This window comes from Rhagoletis pomonella, unplaced genomic scaffold, assembly GCF_013731165.1.
Source record: "Rhagoletis pomonella isolate Grant_MI unplaced genomic scaffold, Rhpom_1.0 Rhpom_scaffold_00005, whole genome shotgun sequence".
Classification (NCBI taxonomy): Eukaryota; Metazoa; Arthropoda; class Insecta; order Diptera; family Tephritidae; genus Rhagoletis; species Rhagoletis pomonella.
Window position 1 is genome coordinate 25405483 of NW_023458559.1, and position 24855 is coordinate 25430337.

At 36.2% G+C, this 24855-nt stretch overlaps 1 protein-coding gene across 1 annotated transcript in view; it reads left to right on the plus strand.

The window, feature by feature from the left end:
• The first annotated feature begins 224 nt into the window (after positions 1-224).
• LOC118740044 overlaps positions 225-24855 on the plus strand; it is a 69364-nt gene continuing 44733 nt past the window's right edge. Inside the window, exons 1-3 of the mRNA XM_036471541.1 lie at positions 225-1018; positions 13271-13419; positions 13486-13630. Of these exons, the coding sequence (XP_036327434.1) occupies positions 475-1018; positions 13271-13419; positions 13486-13630 (838 nt within the window). The 5' untranslated portion in view covers positions 225-474. The remainder of the gene's footprint in view (positions 1019-13270; positions 13420-13485; positions 13631-24855) is intronic.

Below are 24855 nucleotides of genomic sequence, written 5' to 3' on the forward strand. Positions count from 1 at the left end.
ATATTACAGTTTAAGAATTAAGCCTTAAAATGTGAGTGGAAATGTCACATCCGTCACCGTGAAATGAGCCATATGTATATAAATATATGTGGATGCGTTAATATAATTTACTTTTATGCAGATGCAACAACGATATTTGCAAAAAACCATCGTCAATGCAAGCACTGAAAAGAACGACAGACTGAAAATACAAAGATTAAGCAGCGACAACAAATAACCAAAAGAAATATTCATTGGGCTTGTAGTTCTCTAATATGCATTGTATGTACAATACTAACAATAGTACAAGAAATTTGCTGAGATTTAAATTAGATGTGAGGGCACCTAATGCATTGGGTTTGTCAGACGCAGCTTGCATTCGGTGGCAAAAATTCAAAGTGAACAGTATAAATAAATATATATGCAAGCATTTGATTTCGCATATTGTTGAAACAATTGCATAACTTTGTAATAAATACCGTTTTTTTAACGATTATGGATGGAAAAAAGAAGAAAGCTCGTCAACGCAATAGACCAAAAAATAAGGGAAATCGTTCAAATAACGAACTGCGCCAAAACGAATTAAAAAATGTACTACCTGAAACTACCAAAAGTGGGGAGTTAAATGTTTGTGTTGAAGAAAATTTAAAAAATGTGGAAGAACAGCGAATAATTATTAAAGAAGCCATTGTTGAAGACCACAATGGTCCAGGATTGACCTCAGCTGAGAGCCAAGTAGCGCCTCCCCAGGCAATGTCTGATCAAAACAATAGCTTGCAGTTATTGCAACAAATGATGCGTACACAACTTTTACAAGAGCGGCAAAACAGTGAGGATAAACCTAGTTCTAGCCAATCTGAGGAGGTTTGCAAGCGGAAATCTCCAGAGGGTTCGAATTTAGATAATAGCAAAGAATGTGGAAACACAACGGATGTAAAATCGGTGACAGCAAAGAAAAGTTCTCCGAACAATAGTTTACCAGAACAGGGTGCTTTCATTACAAATCTACAAAAGAAATTGGAGGCTTCTGTGGCTAACGGTATGTTGTTTACGATTTTCATAAGCTGAATTTATTTAGTAAAAAATGCAATGCCTGCACAATGCTGCTGCGGAACTGTAAAGAAAACCAAAGATCTTTAGCGAATGAAGTTAAAAATTTAAAAGGTATAGTAATTAGAGATGGGCACGGGCTTGGCTATCGGCACAGAGCCCGATAAATTATATAGGCCGAAAAAGAATATTTGGAAATTGGAATTATTTCAAAATTTCAGTTTTGTGGGACATACAATACAATAGTTCATACAATTGGTATACAAAAAGACAGACGGAAAACACATATCTTCGCCATTTTTTTTAACCACCTATAGAGAATTAAACAAGAATTACGATGGTATAATTTTAAATCCCTAATTTACTGGTCTTCACTATGCAAATCAACTTCAAAAAGTTCAACTGTTAATAGCTAAGTTAGCTTTAGGACAATCGTGACCATCTTATATATATGTAGAAGAGCTTAGCTTTCAAATGACGTTAAGATGAAGTCTCTACGATGAGCAGAACCCGAGATATAACGATTTGAAGAAGCACATGATTAGTCAGAATCACGAAAAAGCGAAAAAAAATTCCTCGAATACGTGTTAGCTTATTTCATATATAGAACCCATACAAAAATTTTTGAGCCAATCGAAAGTGCGATACCAAATTTGGTGTCCGATATGAAAAGAATGTCTCATATTATAATAATTATTAATATTAATATTATATTATAATACATATTAATATATATTAATATTATATTAATAATTATTAAACGTGCGATGTGCAGATTGAATATTTTAGCAACCACTCCGAGTCCTAAATTGACCCGTTTTGTAGATTCACCAACGGGAAAATGATTTAAAAATGTTGCAAGTGTAATATATTGATCATTACTCTATCCTCTGCAACTAGTATGCGCCTACTTTCTTTATCTGGTAAAATACTTAAGAAAAGACGTAGAAAATCTTTTGGTTTTGCAAAAAAATTTAAATTTTGAAGTCTAGCAAAGCAGAAAAAACAATGGCGCGTATTCATAGTCCAGCAACTAAGTCGAAACTAACAAAGTTGCAACTTAAATTTAAGTACCAACTTAAAATTTACCTCTATTCACAGTCGCATTTCAGACTTCTACTAAGTAGTTTCGACTTAGTTTACGGTATAGCAAAACGAGTGTGAAAATGTATCGACTTTTCTTTACGATAATTTGGAAAAATTACATTTTTATTAAATAACTAGCCAATGCCCGCTTACTTCGCGGCGCCTAATAAGAGCTTTTGGTTGGCCAATGCAAAAGAGCGTTTAAAAACAAAATTAGTCTGTAAAGTCAAAATTTTTGATTTAAGTTGAAACCACTAAGGTGCAGTATCCTCCTCACACATAGGCCAATAATAGTAACGCTGTGATTCCATATGGAATACCTATCTCTTTTGGTGTCATGAGCTTTACCAATGGTCTTATTTCCACCTGTGAGATCTCTGCCAAGCATCCGTAATCTTTTTGTATGATCTTGCAACTACAACATTGGTGCGATGCGTATGCCAATAAAAGTTCTTATAGGGAAACTCAAGAGCACAGAAGTGAGTTTTCTGTTATAGGAGGGCCAAGAATCCTCGCTGTCCTATAGGATGAAAAGTTTTCCGGTACATTGCTAAATGAGTCGTGTGATCTGTTAAGTATCTTTCAAATGGAGCAATTGATATACCTACGGTGATCTTTCCTTGTTAATTCACCACTTTTACAAACTTAACCCCATTCTTCATTTAGACATCTGAAAACTAAATTCGTATAACTTAAACATAGGGCCAAAGCAGACCAACCACGGGGTTTCTATACATTTCGGCTGCAGCGCCATCCATTGGGTTAATTTTCTGCAAAACCATTGCTTACCATAAAATGAATACGTGTTATGAATTTCAACCTTAACTCCAGCGGCACTAATCGGGTAAATTTTTATCAAAAGAATTTTCCATCATACAGGTACATAGCTCACATTTAAAATTTGAACGAAATCGGTTAATAAATACGATTTTTATAAATAGCTCTACTCCAGCACCACTTAGCGAGTTTTCTAGTAGCATGTAATATATGTATGTCAGATAACCTCCGACAATCTGACGGAACTCTATTCAGTGGTTTTTGAGTTTATTCCGAACAACGAAAACGGCTATCATTTTATGCAAATAGGTATGTAGATATAGGGCAGTCTATAACGAAACCCGAAAAATCAAAGCTCCATTCTTTGTGCAAAATTTAAAAAAATTCTTCAAAATTTTCACATAAATTTTACCTTTTACTAAAAACTAAAAACAAAGTTACAATATTTCAATGGGATTTAGAAATCTAGAAGGAAATTGTTCCCAATCGAGTGATACTTGCGCGTTTACGTAAATGTATATCGATGCAGTCTTTCCAATAATTACCACTTTTCGCCATAAGTACGGTATTGATAAAAACTGTAGCTGTGTAGAATTTCAGGACGTTAGCGTAAGTAGTTCCAGAGATAAGCTATATGGGAAGTTCAGTTTGTATGGAAGGAAGGAGCCACGCCCCCTTTCCCAATGCATTTGCAATATATACATCAGTGCTAAGTTTCAGTTCCCAGCGTAATTGGGTTTAGAGATATATTGGTTTTTTACAGCCCGATTCTGTGTACTTGATAAATTTAAAATCTTTATAATTTGTCAATTTTTTATTATTTATCAAGAATTGGTATTCTAGCACAGAAATCAAAAGCCCTTTTCTTGATAAATTATCAAGATTGAAAATGCTATTGACAAATTGAAATTTCATGTGAAATGTATAAATTTTGTATCTTAATAAATTTGTTTCTAACAATTAAATACTCCATGTGCCGGCATTTGAACCTGCGACACACGGAATTATAGTCGACATCTCTACCTACTCGGATACGGAAGTCAAAAGCTTTTTCGCTTTTAAATTCATATTTTTCATATGTGACAATGAAATCAGTTGCACTCATGTGGAAATCAGTTCCACTAATGTGGAAATCGTAGAGCTTTTGTTATATAAATATTGACACAGAATGCGAACGAAGCTTTTGCTTGATACAAATCTTGATGAAATTTCTTTACAAAAAATTTATCAAGAAAACATAGAATTGGGCGGTTAGTCTGTATAAGAATTTTAGGAATATCCCGAGCTACATACCGAGTAAATTTTTGGTCAGAATATTTATTTTCAAGATGTTGCCAAATATGAACCAAGTCGGTGCAGCCGTTTAGTAGTTTAGTGAAATACATTGTAAAGAGAACTGTATGAAATTGTAAAACGCGACGTCTCAGATTTCTTAATTTTTTGGCAGCAACAACGAAAAGTTTTAATTTTTTTTAGCGAAAAACCTTCCACACAGAAAAAAAAAAGTTTGTGGTTATATCAAGGCGAAATTTTGAGAACGGTCCGTTGCTAACTCTAAATATAAGCTACGACACACTGGAAAAAGTTAATACGTTCAAATATCTAGGAATAATGATCGACGATAAACTAAAACAAAAAAAAAAAAAAATGGATTCTATATTTTCAATTAGAGCTCTAGCAAGATGTACATCGGTGAAAACTGCATTTAACTCCATACATTAGCTTTTGCGTGATGCGCTTACAAACACACAGACAAACATACCAAAATTTTATATTTGGCTTCTGTTGATCTAATAAACCCCCTATTAATTTTTCTTTAACATATTCTCAAATACTCTCGTTTGATTCCCATATGGCAACACTTAGTTTATATTATAAATTTAACTGAATTAAAGTTCAAGAATATTTCATTTATTTTACAAATTTTAATGAATACAATTTTAGTTTGATGCCAATATTGCAATATTTAATTTATGCTATCAATTAAATTAAATTAAAGTTTTCAAATAGGTGGCAACCTTCCCCAAAAATATTTTCAGCTGTAAGCCTTTGTAAATTTCTTTCTTTTGACAGCCATATTGCAGTATTCACTTTACCGTATCAATTGACCTAAACTGAAATTTTAAACACAGGTGGCAACTCTCTAATTTCTTCTTCTATATTGGAAGCTAGATCTCTAGCGATACATCGGTGAAAACTCTGCATTCAATTCCATGTTTTCGACTGATGTGCGTACAAATATACAGACAGACAGAGATTCAAAAATTGTTTATTTGGCTTCTGTAGCTTAAATAAAAACCCACCATATTAATTTTCCTTTAATATCTATAAGGTACAGACATCGACCTGTTACAATTTTATTATATGTATAGATGTAGATATAGATTTCATTTATTTTATCAATTTAATACAATAAAATTTTTCAAACAGGTGGCAGCCCTCCCTAAAAATATTTTCGGCAATATAATTTCCTAACCCCTTTCAGTTTTATACCCATATTACAATATTCAATTTATCTTATAAATTGAATTAAATGTACATTTTCAAACACGTGGCAAATCTAAAAAAGTATTTTTGGCTGTAAGCCTTCTTTAGCCTCTTTCTTTTGACGCCCATATTGCAATATTCATTTTTTTTATCAATTTACTTAAACTCCAATTTTCAAAAAGGTGGCATCTTTCTAATTTTTTCTTCCTATATTTTAAGTTAGACCTCTCGCAATACATCGGTGAAAACTGCATTGAAATCCATGCATTCGTTTTCGAGTGATGCGCGAACAAACATACAGACATACAGACAGACAGACAAAAATTCTAAAAATGGTTGATTTGGCTTCTGGTGCTCTAATAAAGACCCCGCACATTAATTTTTCTTTAATATCTATAATGTACAGACATCGACCTGTTACAATTTTATTATATGTATAGATATCTAGATGTAGATTTAGATTTCATTTATTTTATCATTTAATTCAATCAAATTTTTCAAACAGGTGGCAGCCCTCCCTAAAAATATTTTCGGCAATATAATTTCCTAAACCCTTTCAGTTTGATACCCATATTGCAATATTCAATTTATCTTATAAATTAAATTAAATGTAAATTTTCAAACAGGTGGCAACTCTAAAAAAATATTTCTGGCTGTAAGCCTTCTTCATTCTCTTTCTTTTGACGCCCATATTGCAATATTCATTTTTTCTTATCAATTTACTTAAACTCCAACTTTCAAACAGGTGGCAACTCTCTAATTTTTTTCTTCCTAAATTTTAATTTAGACCTCTAGCAATACATCGGTGAAAACTGCATTCAAATCCATCCATTCGTTTTCGAGTGATGCGCGAACAAACATACAGACAGACAGACAGACAGACAGACAGACAGACAGACAGACAAAAATTCTAAAAATGGTTGATTTGGGTTCTGGTGCTCTAAAAAAGACCATCCACATTAATTTTTCCTTAATATCTATAATGTACAGACATCGACCTGTTACAATTTTATTATATGTATAGATATCAAGTTTGGTCATCCGTTTATGTAATTTTTATTTTCATTGCATGATTATGCAAAAGAATAAGATATCATTTTTTTGTTAATTGTGTGAAATAGCCAGAACAACCGCAGTGATGTGAAGTCGATGTTTATCGAAAGCATGCTGTGAAACATACAAATAGTAGATAGAAGAACTAGCGTGAAACTGACTTATTATTTGAAAATTTATCTAAATTATTCCAATTATAAAATTGTGATGTAGCTTTATTCGAATTGTAATACGCATTTAATTTCATCTTCCGATTAAAATGGATCGATCTTTGTAAATTTTAATTGGAGATTATTCAATATTATCAAAATCACCCTCTACCAACTTAATTTTTACATATTTCGTCTGTTTTCCCTTAATTTGATAAAATACTTCCTCCTAGTTACGACTTAGTTGCAGCTGCAGCCGAAACTAAATTTTAAGTTGGTACTTAGCCAGAAAAGTCGAAACTAAGGCGACTATGAATAGCTTTAGTTGTGACTTAGAATAGTTTCGACTTAGTTGAGTACTAAATATGACTATGAATATCTGCCAATACCTCTAAAACTAAAACATACCGCTAGCTTAGAGTGAAAAGTTGCTAAGTCCACTTTTTATGAAAACTCATATTTTGATACAGGAGGCCGGAAAAAATTTAAAATGCATTGTTTCGAAAAGGATAAAGGTACTTGTTTTATTTATTCTCGTTTATATTCAGTGAACGGAAAATTTTCTAAATCCAAAAGAAGCACCGAAAATCCGATAAGGCGAAAACAGTACGAAATCTTTTAATAAAGATCGAATCCCTCTGATTCGTATGGAGTATTTCTTTGCTTTAAATAGGCAAAATGTAGAATTCAAAGCTTTGCGAAATACTAGAAGAAAATGGCTATAAGAAGTTTTTTCCTCTTCTGTAAAATTTGCAGAATGGGATTTAGCAACTTTTCATTCTAAGCTAGCGATATATGTAAATACATAGGACGTATTACATTAGACCGTATCACGATGTATAGGTCGAAAAAGTGGGATTTTTTCCAAGCGAAGTTGAAGACCCACTATGAGTATTTCAGGAGTGTAAAATTAGTTTTCCGTAAAATTGGATTTGGGAGATGGGATAAGTAATAAATACCCAAATGGTAAATACCCGGTAAAATGCGAAAATTGGGTAAATATCCGGGTATTTACCCAAAAGTTGGGTATAAAATATGTCATATAAAATTTAGTGAACAAATACCTAGTTCTGCAAAAGTTTATGAATTTTATAATAAACTAGCCTTTAACCGCGGGTTTCGCCCCACGTTAGAAGGAATTAAAGTGGTCATGTGACTTGTAGTTTTGAAGTTATGGCTGATAAAAAATTCCAAGCCTATGTTAGGTGCTACGCCCCCTTTTTCAAACTCATTTATATATACCTTACTACAAGCACCTACCATAGATATGTTTGCAAACCAAATTTCAAGTTTATGTGACTTACGGTTCCGAAGTTACAGCTGATAAAATAGTTCACGCCTATGGGAGGTGCCACGCCCCCTTTTCCAATACCGCTCATTTTTTCCCCATGATTATGGAATTAATTTTATTTATCTCGACAGCAAGTTCCAATGCTGTACCACAAATATTTCGAGAGATATACAATATGAAAATATAAGTTAGTAAAGGAGGTGCCACACCCTCTTTTCCAGCACTGCCTATTTTTCTCTTTGCCTGTGACCTTCCTGGGGTAAAAGCAAATAAGTGTGCAAAGTTTCGTACGATTCCGTGCCGCAGTTCAGAAGTTATAAACAAACCGACATTCACATTTATATTTATAGATTTAAACTTAAAACAAAAACCATATTATACAAACATACTTATTTTTGCAACAATACATCATATTACACGAGCGAAATCAAAATCTAGTCACAGACGCTAAATTTTTTATTGTCATTTTCACTCCGAAAATAATTGAAAGGAGAATGATGTGGAAGATGCTTCGTCAAATGAATTAGCGGAATTTATGGTTTCATCCTCAGCTAAGGTTGCCAGATTGGATTTTTCACCTTGGGATTCATGGGTCTCCGATCAAATCTCGGGGCTCAGGTTGCCAGATTGGATTTTTCACCTTGGGATTCATGGGTCTCCGATCAAATCTCGGGGCTCAGGGTTTGTGGCAAATTCTCGGGGTTACTTTTGTGCCTTTAGCCCAGGATAGTCAAGCTTCGTCAAATGTTTTCCGATAGACTGTGACCTTGAGTTAAAGTTTTGTTAAGAAATGTCAGTAAAACCAACAAAAATGAAGAATAGTAATTCCATTTTTCAATCTCGGGGTCTGGGTATCTGAAAAGGTTGTTACCCTATCCTCTGTCGGTGCAATTTTTTGGGAAGTATTCTCCCGTCGTATTCTTTATTGAAGAGATTCCTAATAGAGATGGGCCCGTGAGTAATTTTGGTTCACGTTCACGCACGCTCACGTTGATGGTTTTTTAAATCACGCACACTCACGTCCTTCTATATTTTTTTCAATCACCTTCACGCACGCTCACGACGCCTATTTTTTCAATCACGCACGCTCACGCACGGTTTCTCACGGACATTTTTTTGAAATTTAAACTTTATTTATATAAATAGTATTTCATATAAATAGCCTTTTATCACACAATTATTATTACAAAAGCTTGGCCAAACGCCTAGCAAGGGCTGAAGGCACTATTATTATTTTAACAAATTTCGGATATACATACATACTTATGTATCTATTACAAGTACAAAAAACAATTGGTATCAATATTTATTCAACGTATGTAATATTAAAATTACATTAGCTGATATTTTTGTTTAAAAATAAAATTTTGTCGAGGTTTTCACCAAGCAGCACAGTGGTTCGGATAGCAGATCTAGCTGGACGAAAACAGAAAAATACTTGGAGTTATAAAACCTTTGGTTATGTAAGAGTACCTCGCGAATTTTCTGCTTTCTGAAATTAAAAAAATTATACAACAGGCATGCAAATCTTTAAGCGCTGTTATAAAATTTTTTCTGAAATTTATTTGTGTTTCTTGCTGTGATCTTAAATTTTAGTCATGGTAAATAAAATCTTAAGAAGTGAGTTGTTTGACATTTGGTGTTGCTGAAACTTCTAAAAGACAACAAGGTGTCCGTGATTATGTGATTAGTAAATTGAAAGAAATATCTGATGAAAATGCTCGTTCCGAAGTAAATAAAATAAATTAAGTAAATGACTTTAGATTCGTAATCAGCAACCCAGAAAATCCCCAGATACCCAGTTACATAGAAATCTACCGATTTTTTTAAATTTTCGTCCGCCATATTGGATCCGCCATTTTGAATTTTTGGTAAATGACTTTAGATATGTAATCAGCGACCTAGAAAACCCCCAGATACCCAGTTTCATAGAAATCTACCGATTTTTTTTTAATTTTCGTCCGCCATATTGGATCCGCCATTTTGAATTTTTGATAAGTGACTTCAGATTCGTAATCAGTGACTCAAAAATCCCCTAGGTAAGAAGTGGTGTAAAGATCCATCAACGAGTATTTGTTTAAATAGTTTCGTCCAGCTAGATTTGCGATCCGAACCACTGTGAGCAGTCGTGTACGTCTTTCTTCCAGAATTCTGCCTGACGCAGAAAAAACTCTTTCACTAGTTGCTGAGCTAGCTGGTATGTTTAAAATTTGCCTTGAAAGACTTCTAAGAAGGGGCAAATCTTTAGCTTTCCCCCGATATTTTAAAACATCCTCACAACTTTTGTTTTCCGATTTTTTCAAATCTGTATTTCCGTATTAATTTCTTCAAAAACTATTTCTGTAGATTCATTTGTCGCATCTTTGAATTGGTCAAAAGTTGCACGGGTTTTTGCCCTTTTCGAGGTAGAAGGAATGTCATCATCCAGAATTTGGGAATCGTGCTGAGGGCGAGCGCTCTTTTTTTCAAGTGCAGTCTACCTAAGTTAGAGTGGAATAGATGTGAAAATAGTAGCACTTTTCAACTGTTCATCGGCGCCCTGATTCGATTTTGTTGTCAGCACAAAAAGAGACCAGGATTTACTCTGTTAGGCGTTATAAAAATGAATTCAAAGCAATTGCTTTGAAAAAGTCACCCGGTACTATCCTTGTTACAGCACATACTTGAGTGACACTGACATGGAATTTCTTTAAAGCTTGCGCCTAACTGTAGGCAAACCGAAATACTGCAGATGTGCAAATGAATATTACAGAATTATTATTATTCTGCAGATAATAGATAATGTGTTTCGTTTTTTTTTTTTAGATGAAGCACCATAAGTGCATGGAACAGTCAATATACTAACCGCTATCTTGCTCAATTCTGAGGATGCAAATACTTTGTTGCAAAGTGGAAAAAGATATTTCTTCGATGCTGCTCCACACAAAATTTGTAGCCCACAAATCTTCTCCAGCTTTATAATTTGTTAGGTCCACCATTACATTTACATATCGACTGCTGAGTGGAAGATCGACCTATGTCGGTAGCCAGTTCGGAAACGCCCCATCTCAAGAAATTTTACAAGAACGCCCAATTTCAAATTTAAAAACACTCTATCTCAGAATTTGGTTGAAGAAAGGTTCAAAAACGTCCTGTGTCACTTCAAAATGTATTGAAAATGTGGTGTTATAGGGCGTTTTTGAATCGGCTGCTGAGATGGGGCGTTTTTGAAACGAATTCTGAAATAGGGCGTTTTGAAACGTTTTTTGAGATAGTGCGTTTCCGAACTTATTGCCGAGGCAGGTCGATGTTCCACTCAGCAGTCGATAAATTCAAATTTCTACCCATATCATAAATAAACCGCGTCGTAATTAGATAATCTGATGTGCTTAAATCGTGCCCTTGACTATTTGGGTCAGGAAAACTAGCAGACAAATGTATAGGTTTAACAGGCCTTTTCATCCTTTCATCAAATAATATAGATAATATAATATTTTACAATAAACACGAAGGGTATTTACCCGGTATTTATGTATGATATGTTCATATTTCGTACAGAATTTTCTGAATCTTCGGGACTACTTCGGGATTTTTGGACTATTTCGGGATTATCGGGACCATGTCGGATTCCGAAAATCCCGAATTAGTTCCGAGGATCCCGAAAATCCCAAAGTAGTCTCGAAAGTCCCAAAATAGTCTAAAAATCTCGAATAATCCGAAAATCCCGAAGAAGTCTCGAAAATCCCGAAATAGTCCAAAAATCGCAAAACAGTCCAAAAATCCGAATTAGTCCCGAAGATTCTGATAGTCCCGAAAAAGTCTCAAAAATCCCGAAACAGTCCCGAGGATCTCGAAAATCCCAAAGTAGTCTTGAAAATCCCGCAATAGTCGAAAAATCCCGAAGTAGTCCCGAAGATTACGAAAACCCGAAGAAGTCTCGATATTCCCAAATTAGTCCCGAGGACCACGAAGATTTTCGTAGAACTAGAAGCTGGAAGAAACTTGAAAATCTTATTTTCGTTGCATAAAAAAGTATTATTTAGTTGAAAAATGACAAATCAAATTGATTCGCTCTACAAATCAAAGCAAAAATTGTTATTTCTTATTTGGTTGACAAATCGCAAATAACCCCTTCCCACTGACAGGAGCACACATCTACAAAAAATAAACCACCTGTTCTGTTATTTTGTGTGGGTTATTTTTCTCTTAAATAGCAACGGTTATTTTGGGACACGTTCAAAGTGGAGAGGGTTATTTTCGACCCCTGTCTTTTGGTAACAGAACAGGCCTTAACGCAAATGAAAAAATAATACACAAAACCGGTTATCTTTTTAGTTTTTTTCCCCCATTTTATCAAAAAAAGTGAAATAATTAATATTTCTCGGAAACTATCAGGGCTATCGAAAAGCGATGTATACACAGTTTATGGAAAATTTATTTATCTTTCACTTGCCATATCTCGTATTAAGACTGTTAAATTTCTTCATAAGATATACGTGATTAAGTGGAACCACTTTTATTTTTAGCTGAAAATTACAAATAGCTCGAATCCTTAGAAAAAAAATTAACTAGATTTTCGAAATCAGCGAGATTTTACATAGGAATTGGATAGTGGCATCCAGTGTGCATTTTTGGTGTAAAGCAGTGTTTTTAGTAGTCATTGGGGAGCCAAGGCAAATCCTTTGCAAAAATTAGCTCAAAGTGGTAGCAGGAATCAAGCGATTTGTACATATATTACATTTTGCTTTGCAATTTTTATGCCCCGGAAAAATCAACACTAAAAAAAAACTAAAACCGGTTTTCTTTTTTCTTGGGATTACTGATTACGAATGTGGAGCCTGTTTTTTTAAATTGAAAAATAGTCGGATTAGCCTGAAACGTTTTCCTCGGGGACTCTTGAGGTCGATAATTACGAATTTGAAACCAGATTTTAAAAATTCAAAATGGCAAATCCAAATGAATTTTTTTTTAATTTTTAAAATAATAAGTGACCTTAGGAACCCCTGCCATATTGGGTCCATCATTTCGAAATTGTTTCAATCTGATTTCAGAGGACCTCTGAGGAAAATATTTCAGGCGAATCGGATTGATTTTAATTTGGATCCATTTTGAATCCCAAGAACATAAGAAACCGCTTTTACGTATGTGCATATATGCCATACATACATGCATATAATATTTGTTTGCAAGGATTTGCGTGTCCTAGCAACGTGTAATACGTAAATTATTCGAGTTTAAAGTCGATCTATCCAAACCTTTTACCAAAATGTTAGTATAAGCTACTTCATATTTGTATAAATGATGTACATTATTACACATATTAGTACTTCCGCAGTACTGCATTTACGAACTATCCTTCAATTGCTACAATAATACCCACCCATATGTTCTTCTTTTGGACGCGCACACAAAAATCTAGGTAGCACTGATTTGCCCAATACTTTGCTAGAAAACTTGCAAAAACTTCTTAATGAAGGTCCATTAAGTGATGTCGAGTCATCTGACGATGAAGATTATGTTGAGTACGTTTTCAAACCACGTCAACATTTTTTGGTAGCCCTTTGCAACGTAAGTAAATATACATGTGATGCATAAATAATATCATTTCTTTGTTTATTAAATTTTCTGTACCAGTTTTGCAAAAATGACTTGACAGGAAAAACGAAACTCCCCTGTTGTCGGTGCAATTTGGTATATTACTGTATGGTCGATCACATGAAATGCGACGTGGAACATCGACAAGCTTGTTGTGCCTTGAAGCAAGTGGCAGATAACTCTGGTAAAATTAAATTATATGTACACGTGCACAAACAATTACAAACACACACACTTTTTACTTGCACTGCATGGGATGTAAGTTTACGAAAACGACACCGCTGATTGATCGAAACTAGTACGAACGTTGTGAGATGAGACCCCCTTCAAAAAAATGGTATACACAGTTGTAAGAAATAAGTAATACGATTACAGCGCTGCTTGCAGCGTTTATTTTATATGATCTATAAGCCTTATATGTATATAAGTCGGCCGCTGTGGTGTAGTGGTAAGCAGTACGCGCTTTCACTCATTAACACCTGGGTTCAAGCCCTGGTCAAAGCAACATCGCAAAAAAAATATAGAAAAAGGGTTTTTTCTTAACAGCGGTCGTCCCTCGGCAGGCAATGGCAAACTTCCGAGTGTATTTCTACCATGAAAAAATAGCTTCTCATAAAAATACAATCGCCGTTCGGAGTCGGCGTAAAACTGTAGGTCCCTCCGATTTGTGTGACAACATCAAGGCGCACGCTAAAAGTCGGAGGAGAGGCTCGGCCAAACACTAACATATGTGTAAGCGCCAATCTATTATTATTATTATTATTATTATAAGCCTTATAATAAGGTAATTATACTACATATTATTCCTTCTTGTAAGGACTTACGGTAATCCGTATTTTATATAGCCTATAAGCAGAGTTGCCAGATCAGAAACCCAAAAGAAAAACTGGCACGTTTAGTTTGGCGAAAGGATAAAAGGGAGAGGGAGAAGATAATGGGGGTTGTATATGTGTGTATTTAAACAGATCGCACGAACAAACACCATTTGACACCACATTTTTGAAAGTCGAGTGAACGGCGCAGATCTTTTGTCCTGGACAAAAATCTTTTCTTATATTATATTAATTTTTTGGAGTGCCATTACCTCTTTCTGTGTAGGCTTCCGACCCGAGCCGGTGTTAAATATACCATCCACATGATATGAAACTGAAATATATATAGCTGACGCTGAGTTTGTTATATTTAACATTGCCTTAACATAACAAAACAAGAAAAAATAAAATACACGATAATGAAACAATTGTGCCAGATATAAATTTCGATAGAAATCTATTCACAAGTGACTTTGAAATGCTTGTGTATCTATATACACTAGACTGTATCAAAAAAATAATAATTGTGAGAGTTAGCGCTCGCAAAAAAATAAGAATTTTCAATTATTTTATTCCGCTACTTTATTTTTGAATTCAATTCTAGTAAAATAAGTTCAAGTTTGAAGCAGGGCTGCATAACTACATAAACAAAAAAAAATCGTTTCGTTAATTATTAAACAAACAACTTATCAAAAAATTTCATTTGCGAATTGCAGCGACAGTAACGCAGGCAACGATTAACCGAAGGTTGAAGCTTTTACATGGAAAATCTTACGCTAGGCGCACATTGCATCCGATAGGCCGACCGATTTCGGTCGTACAATTTGACCGTCCGAAATGATGCGCACACTTAACCAGATTATTTGCCAACCGTATTTGTACACACAAATCTAGTTTTCATTACAATTTTGTAAGCAGCGAAATATTTTGATACATTTTAATTGACATACTCTAAACATGTGATTTTATATGTAATTTTTTTATTTTTGCACCCAATAAGTTAATTTTTCGCAGTCCATTTTGGTACTTTTCATCTGACATCGGACGAGAGAAACAAACATGTTTGAATTTATCGTCACTGACAGACGTCAACGGCCGATGTCGGTTCGGGCACAGTATACAGTAAACCAGCCTTTGACAATATGCTTATTTGAAAATTAATGCATGAAATATTGTGCATGTGTAGGATTTTTTTGCCATTAACCCATAGGCAACGGCTGGTGTAAAAGTACCGACAAATGTTTGTTGATATATTCGAAATGTAAATTTAAACAGCAAAATTCATAAAAAACATAATAATAAAACAAAATTATTGTTAATTACTACATGGGAGGTGGGCGTAGTTATTGACAGATTTCGGCAAAATTTAATTCTAACCTAAACTATACCAAAGGCAACTTCGGCAACGACTTTCCTTAAAATATCTCAATTTTGTTCGAGTTAGCGTATTTACAAACAGACACGGCTGAACCAATTCTTCTCGTCATCGATGATCGATGTGACCATTTTCCAAAGTCAGCCCTTATTCATTCAATTATTCACTCAAAGTTGTGTCCGGAACGCGGTATGACTTATGTAGGAACTACATCCGGTCACAATCGCTAACGCTTCACTCCTGATTTTCTTGGAATTTTATTTTTCCCGTTATTTTATTTTATGTGACTTTAAAATATTTTTCACTATAAGAAAATATTAAATTTGATTTCATTTGGGTTAACGAAAACGACAACTGTAAAAAAATATCAACCAATACATTCAAACAAATTGTCAAATAAGTATATTTACATTTTTTGTTTTGTCTATCTGGATTACTGTATACTGTGGGTTCGGGTATCGGTTTATGTGTGAGAGCGCTCATATAATCACAAATTAGTCTGTTCCAATAGCAGTCCGGTTTACAGGATTTAGTCAGAACTTACAGGAAGTCGTTCCTATTGACATAAAACCTGTAAGTGGGAACACATTTGAGAGAGTAACTGAGCAACTGTTCCTAGTCAGAAGTTACTGGATTTAGTCCGGAGTTTCTTTTCCTGTAAGTTCATGAAAAGTGTCAAACGATCAGCTGATTTACATGTGCAAACAAAAACAGAAAGCGGTGAAAGCAAAGAACCTTATATTTGTTAAAAAAATGGAAGTAAACAACGAAATATATATTTCAGCCAAATCAGTGTAGTACCAATGACATGTAAACAAACCGTCTGACGTTTTTACAGGAAATAGTGCTTTTTGCGTGCCTATACACTTCTGCATCTGTTCTCCTTTTACTCTCATTTGAGAGCGTAAAATTGTAGTTTGACAGTTCCACAGGTTTTAGTCCGAAGTTCAAAGGAACAGACTAAATGTTTATTCATATCGCCCGCATATAGCCGATATCGGCCGAGCACAATTCGGCCGATGCCGGCTGCAGTGCGCGTAGCGTTACTCATATGCCATATACGAGTATGTACAAGTACGCCTATGTACGATATGGCGTATGAGTAACATTATTTCCTGCTCCTGTTTCATAAAAAAAAATATTGGACATTTTCATTCAAAACATTCCATTAAAAACATTATTATTTATGCATAGATTCTAATCAATAGTATTTGGCGTTGAGGTAAAAGAACAGGCTGTAATACAAATAGAAAAAAATTGCAAAAGATTTGTTATTTTTTATTGTTAAAGTATGCATTTAGGGTACGTGTTTCGGCGTTTCGTTATGTCATTTCAAATATTGAAATTTTCACCACAGTATTATGAGGGAGTGCAATGGGGTATAGTTGGAGTGTAATGGGGTATAGTCGTTGCGCTGGGTATGCAGTTACAGTTGCATGGCTATACTCAATCCCGAATCTTGCGTCCTCGTTCGCGCACTCTGAGCAACGTGAGCAACCCATGCGCGAGATGCGGTAACCAATCCGAGTGGAGCCTTGGGCCCCGGCAGAAAGAGAGGGAGCTTCGGTGGGGCCACTCCGACCTATTCGGTTTAAGGGCTCACTAAAGTCTGCAGCGTCTGTTCACCAGTAGGTGCGGCTGCAAGCGGGTGTCTGCTTGGAGCAAGCGGCTCGCTATATAAACGTGTATTTGGTTGCGAAACCACCCTCGTCCCAGCAATGGGTTGTGCGCTGGGTTTGGGACCCGCCACGTAAAAACCACTTCCAGTGAAGAAGCAAGGCAAAGCCTCGGATGAGACGACCACGGCAAACGTTTAAAGGACTACGATTTGAGGGCATGCACCTGGAATGTCCGGACGCTTAATGGGGAAGGTGCCTCTGCCCGGCTGGTTGATGTCCGCGTAAGGACAAAAGCTGACATCACCGCCATCCAAGAAATGCGTTAGACGGGGCAAGGCAAACAATGTCTGGGGCCTTGCGACGTCTACTACAGCTGCCATGTAAAGGAACGCAAATTCGGAGTTGGATTAGTGGTGGGAGAGAGACTCCGTCGCCGAGTACTGTCGTTCACCCCGGTGGACGAGCGTCTAGCCATAATCCGCATCAAAGCGAGATTCTTCGACATCTCGCTCATCTGCGCCCATGCCCCGACGGAAGAGAAGGATGAGGCATCCAAGGATCTCTTCTATGAGCGCTTGGAGCGCACGTACGAGCGCTGCCCCCGTCATGATATTAAAATCGTGCTTGGCGACTTCAATGCCAGGGTGGGGAAGGAAGGGATCTTTGGAACCACCGTCGGAAAATTCAGCCTCCACGACGAAACGTCCGACAACGGATTGAGGCTGATCGACTTCGCCGGGGCCCGAAACATGGTAGTATGCAGTACTAGGTTAAAGCATAAAAAGATCCATCAAGCTACGTGGCTATCTCCGGATCGAAAAACGAGAAACCAAATCGATCATGTTGTGATAGACGGAAGGCACTCTTCCAGTGTTTTAGACCAGCCAGCGCTTTCGCTACTCGCCTCTCACACCTGCTTTCAGAGAGCGCTCTTCAACAAACCGACATATGCGAGCAGTGGAACCACATTTCCCACTCATTAAGTACCGCCGCCGAAGAATTAGTTGGATTTCAGCGAGCCCGAAAGAACAACTGGTACGATGAGGAGTGTCAGGAAGCTGCAGAGAAAAAAGATGCCACCTGCAGGGCCAAGCTGCGATCGGGCGCAACGCGAGCTATGTGGGACCGCTATAGAGATCTGAAGAGGGAAGCGAGACGTATTTGCCGCAATAAGAAGAGAGAGGCCGAAATACGTGAGTGCGAAGAGCTTGAAATGCTGGCCGACAGGAAGAATGCCCGAAAATTTTACTAGAGAGTTAGGCGACTTACGGAAGGTTTCAAGACCGGGGCGTACTCCTGTAAGAACAATAATGGCGACTTAGTAACTGATGTGCAGAGCATACTTAAATTATGAAAGGAACACTTTTCCGCCCTACTAAATGGTAGCAGCACCGAAAGTTGGGGAGAAGAAGAACCCGAGCCCGCAATCGATGATGACGGAGTCGACGTTCCACCGCCTGACCATGACGAGGTACGTATAGCAACAACGCGGCTGAAAAACAACAAATCTGCTGGAGCTGACAGCCTGCCAGCTGAGCTATTCAAGTACGGCGGCGAGGAGTTGATAAAGTGCAAGCATCAACTCAATGAACTGATTGGGCCTTATCAGTGTGGCTTTAGACCTGGCAAATCCACCATAGACCAGGTATTCACAGTACGCAAAATCTTGGAAAAGACCCGCGAGAAAAGGATCGACACTCACCACCTATTTGTCGACTTTAAAGCCGCTTTTTACAGCACTAAAAGGAGTGGCCTATACGCCGATATGTCTGAATTTGGCATCCACTCAAAACTCATACGGCTGTGTAAAATGACGTTGAGAAATACCACCATCTGCGTCAGAATTGGGAAAGACCTCTCCGAGCCGTTTGCCACAAAACGCGGTTTTAGACAGGGCGACTTCCTTTCATGTGACTTCTTTAATCTGATGATGGAGAAGATAATAAGAGCTGCAGAACTGAACCGCTCAAGAACAATTTACTACAAGAGCAAGCAATTGCTGGCTTATGCCGATAACATCGGTAACAAAAGTTGGATAGAGAAGCAAAGCGAAAGGGTCTGGTGGTAAACGAGGACAAGACGAAGTATATCCTGTCATCAAACAAACAGTCACCACAGTCACCCACGTCACTGTTGCAGTTACAATTTCGAGAAAGTAGAGAATTTCGTTTACTTGGGAACCAGCATTAACACCGATAATAATGTCAGCATTGAAATCCAACGCATAATCACTCTTGCCAACAAGTGCTACTTTGGACTGAGTAGGCAATTCAGGAATAAAGTCCTCTCTCGTCGTACGAAAACCACGCTCTATAAGTCACTCATCATGCCCAGTGCTGGTATATGGCGCAGAAGCATGGACAATGACAACATCCGATGAGGCGGCTCTTGGAGTGTTTGAGAGAAAGATTTTGCGGAATATTTACGGGCCTTTACGCGTTGGCGACGGCGAGTACCGCAGACGATGGAACGATGAGCTGTATGAGCTTTACAACGACATGGATATAGTGCAGCGAATTAAAATACAGCGGCTCCGCTGGCTTGGCCATGTCGTTCGAATGGACACCGACGCTCCAGCTCTGAAAGTATTCAACGCGGAACCCGCTGGTGTTAGCAAAGGAAGAGGGAGGCCCCCACTGCGATGGAAAGATCAGGTGGAGAAGGACTTGGCTTCACTTGGCGTTTCCAGTTGCCGTCAGTTGCCACAGAGGAGAAACGACTGGCGTGCTTTGCTGAACTCGGCCAAAACCGCTTAGGCGGTTCAGCGCCAAAAAAGAAGAAGAAAATTTTATCAAGCTTTCAAAATCTTTGTCAACTACCTACCGTCTGCTGCTCCAAAAAAAACGGTGTGTGCCCCCACTTTTTCCTGTTAACGAGTATTATGCTCCGCAAGTACCTTCTGCATTCACGAGGTTGACGCATTCCCTAATGTCTCGAAATCTTGAATGACTTGGTTCAACAATTCGTATGCCAACCACTGGATTAGACGGAGTACATGAAGTAGGCTTTAAACAACATTAGTCGACAGTCAATAAATGCCAAACATACGAAAAACTCAAGTGGCCTCATTTAAATAGATCTTGACATTTTCAGCATACATATATGCCAACTTGCGTAAGCGAAGATGACCCGAACAATTTCTAGTAACTCCACTCCAATTAAGTCTATGCATAAAACTGTGAGATCTACCGTTATATGTATTAGATTAAATCACGGTGTGGACCCAGTATTCGATTCAATGTAATTGTGTTTCTTAAATTATTTGATATCTCCAGTGCCCGGGGAACATCTTTGATTTTTATACACATTGGTACTGCTTCTAATATGAAAAATTATGTTTGTTAATATCCATTTGGCAATAATACCCATATAATTTCGAATATTTATAGGAGTCCCTGCATGCTCAATTTAAAAAGAGACGTTTCAATCATAAATTTACAGTGATAATTTATCTGTTACGCCTATATGAACACCATACCTATAAGTAAATGTACCCTGCCGGGAAACAGATGTACAGCTGGTAAATAGGCATGAAACGATATGGTATCGATACCTTTACTTGAAAGCAGTATCGTAACAAAGTATCGATACACGAAAAATATCGGATCTGAAGTATCGATACCTACTCGTATCGGTACTTTTAGCTATGAAGGTATTCCGTATGAGTTGGAGTAAATTAAAATTTTTAAAAAATTAATTAATCATCCTCGGCGAATTCTAAACTCCGAATAATAAAAGCTTATAAGTTGACGAAATTCCAGGATTTTATATGGTGAGTTCTTAGAAAGCTTAAATTTCGATACGAAATTTCTTCTTTGCGTCTTTTTTAAATAATATTGTCCGATAATGGTTTCAGATTTTTATTCTTTTGGCCTAAGAACAGCATGCAATGAACTTAAAAACATATATTTTGAATATATATTTTGGTATTTTGCTACCACGAAAATGGATTCCCTGATGCAAGAACAGCAAAAATATCTGTTGAAAAACTTCATTTCATACTGGTTTCAGGAAAAAATTTACGTCTGCAATATTTGAAGGTCGCTGGCGTTTAAAAATCCATCAAGCACTGGTCGATTTATATTAGTGGAGGAAAAATTGTTTAAAGAAAATTCGCCTTGATATCGGGTATCGATACGAGTATTTTTTCGATACCTACTCAGTACTTGGTTCAAAAGTATCGATGCCAAAATAACTTGCTACCGAACGAAAAGTATCGAGTATGTACTTGTATTTACTCGTATCGTCTCATTCCTACTGGCAAATTCCATATGGGACCATTATAGAATACATCACTTATTTTTACACAGCCTGTGGACTAGAATATTCAACAGTTACCATTGAAAATAGAACCTATAATATGAATATTATCTTCTTATTTTCGTTTTGACACGATTCATTTCAATTGGTGAATTCTTGCATTACTCATCACCAATAATGGAACTATTTATAGAACTAAGAGAGCTAGAATACGATGTGATACTTTCAGAACTAGTCCTCTATTTCCTGCAGGGCATATACATACATACATATGTACGTACGTAAATAAATACTCTTATGCAGGAGGTGAAAACAGTCCTACGTAGCACTGTTTTGGCAGTCGCCAAAGCGTGCATTTGTAAATTGATTTCTTTATGTTTCTTGGCAAATCTCCCATCGCTGTGGTTTGCAATGGTCGGGCCCACCAGACGCTGGCAAATAATCAACTACGAGTACCTTCATGTGAGCACGTTTCAGAGCATAAATATCCATCAAATATGTGTTTGCATAAAAATTTCTAGAGGAATATGTTCATGTACTAAATGCATGTGCATGTGGTATACTTATGTGTGTACATTAGGTTGGTCCAAAAATGTATGTGAAAAAAGTTAAGTCCGAAATTTAATGCTCTCACCCCCTAGGATTGTCCTATATCGATAAAATATACCTTAGTTTTTTTATTTCGAGATTAAAAAATATTTAGAGGTCGCTCAATTCACTCAAAGATTTGCATGTAGTTTATATAGGGAAAAAACAAATTTTCGTAGAAATTGTATAGAATTCTTGAAAATCAAAGTTTTTCGGTCGAAAACCTTGTTTCTCTTCAGGAGACTTCCAATAATACTACTCAATTGTTTATTTAACCATTTTTTAATGTCTACTAACGATTTTTTATGGGTACTTCATTGCATTTTTTTGGGTTTGCAGGGACCAATAAAATATAGTCAACATTAAAAAATGGTTAAATTAAAAATTGGGTATTATTATTGGAAGTCTCCTGAAGAGAAACTAAGTTTTCCGATCGAAAAATATTGATTTTCAACAAGTGTATACCATTTCTACGAAAAACTTTTTTCTCCATTCAAGATACTAGGAAAACTTTGAGCGTTTTAAGCGACCTCTAAATATTTTTGATCTCGAAATAAAAAAAACAGGGGTATATATATATATTTTTTTGAAATTGAACAATCCTAGAGGGTGAGAACATTAAAATTCCGATTTATTTATTTTTTACCACCCTAGTGTACACTGTACAGTAGAGGTTTACGCCGACAGGCTTTGCGGCGGCGGCGTGGTCAACGTCAAAAATATTCGGCGGCGGCGGCGACGCCGGCGCGTCTGGAAACGCCGGCGCTACTTCTCATAAGGTAGATTTCAAAGAGCCATGAGGCTACTAATCTTATCATTTCAACTCGTCAGCGTTAGGCATTCGCCATGCCAATTATTATATTATTATAATTCTATTTATTTCATTATTGAATTAGTTTTAAATTTAAATATTGTTACTTCCTACTTGAATTAAAATGTTGAGTGTCTGGCGCTGATTGATGGGCGAACAGAAGAAGGTCTGAGGTATATACATACATACACACACGGATCTCTATATTCTCTACAGATCCGTATGTACTATTTAAATTTAAAGAAAAAAAATTGTTTAAAGTTTAGTTATTGGGGTAATTTTTGCAATAGTATTATCAACTCGAACCAGAATGGGACTTTTTGACCCACTGTTGAAAAAAATGGCTTATAGATGGTTAAAACTTCCACTAAAATATGAAGCGCCAAATTTTTCTAAGGAGAACCGAATGTAATGAAAAATAATACTAATGTTTACCATAAAGAGGGAACTTTAACCCTGTGTAGAAAACATAGCGATGCGAGGGAGCAAAACCTTCCTGGGGTTGGACCACCACTAAGGAATGCTAACGTAATTTTCACACAGCCACCTAGTACTTGTATACGTATGTGGGACCCCAGAATAAAATAACTTACGAATGTAAATATTAGCAAAAAAGTGTTTGTTTAAAATATTAAAAAAATACATAGAAAAATCAACTTGTCTTTGATTTATCTTCAATAATTGAGGAGTTAGATGCAAAGAGGCCGCTTCTATTAAAACTGCTTTCTGAGATATTGGAGCTAAAGTTTTTGATGTGTTATAAGTTTCTTGTTGTTGTAGTAGGTGTATAAAAAAGTAGTATTTTTTGTAGTATAGAAAAGAATTGTCTACTGCGGAAAAAAATCGTTAGATTACCAGTATTTGACCCTAATTTAACTGTAATAAACGCTGTCGTCAAAAAATATGTTACCTATGTTTTTTCTAAGTTATGCTATTTTTGGAAAAAATAAAGGAGACTTGTCTTGTCCAGTGGCCCAAATTATGCAAAAAAAAAACTAATTTAAAAATGTAATTTTCATTTCGTAAAATTGTGTTTTTATACAAGTAATATTTGGTTCCTTCAAACGATGTATTCAATGTACATACATCATGAAAATTTTGTACAAAATTCCTTAGGCGCCGAACGCCGCCGCCGCCGCCGCCGCGCCGATATTTTCGTAACTCGGCGGCGGCGCGTGAGGAATGACAAAAAACGGCGGCGGCGGCGGCGTGGCTCGGCGGCGTATACCTCTACTGTACAGGTACTTATTTGCTTTTGCGGATAAACACTAATTGTTCAATATAAATTTGCGAAAACTGCTGTTAAAACTATAAATGCTTGGGTAGGTTGCTTAATTAATAAAACCACCTAAATTACCGTAACATTAATTCATGTCGTCATATTCATTTAATTGCCGCTGAAATCACAACAATTTTGATTGGTTTGTGTCATTAAAAAGAAATGACACGTGGCTTTCATACTTCGTTTAATTTGATAAAGTTAGAATTGCTTTTTTAGCTGTGCCAGCATTTTATTATGGACTATCTCGATCAATATATTTTGTTGAGTTGCTCAATCAGATTTTTAAAAAGTCGAATATCCTTATACCTAACATATTAGTTATTTTATTACTAAATTGTATGCTATGCTTGCATTTGTAAGGCATCATAGTTTAGAATTCACCGTCCCAAATTCACTGAAACTCCTGTATAAATTAGACAGTATCGATAGTTTTCTTTTTTTTTTTTAATTTCGATGGTTTTTAGTCACTATCGATAGTCTTGATATACTCATTCACTATTTAATTGGAAGTGACGCGAACTTATATTGACTTAACAATGTCAACAAAAAATTTAAGAAAAAATCAGCGGTGTTTTGTTGACACTTCAAACTCTAACATTATTATCCTAGAGTTGATTGGGCTATAAAACTTCTCAAAAACTTTCTAAAAGTTCTGAAAAACG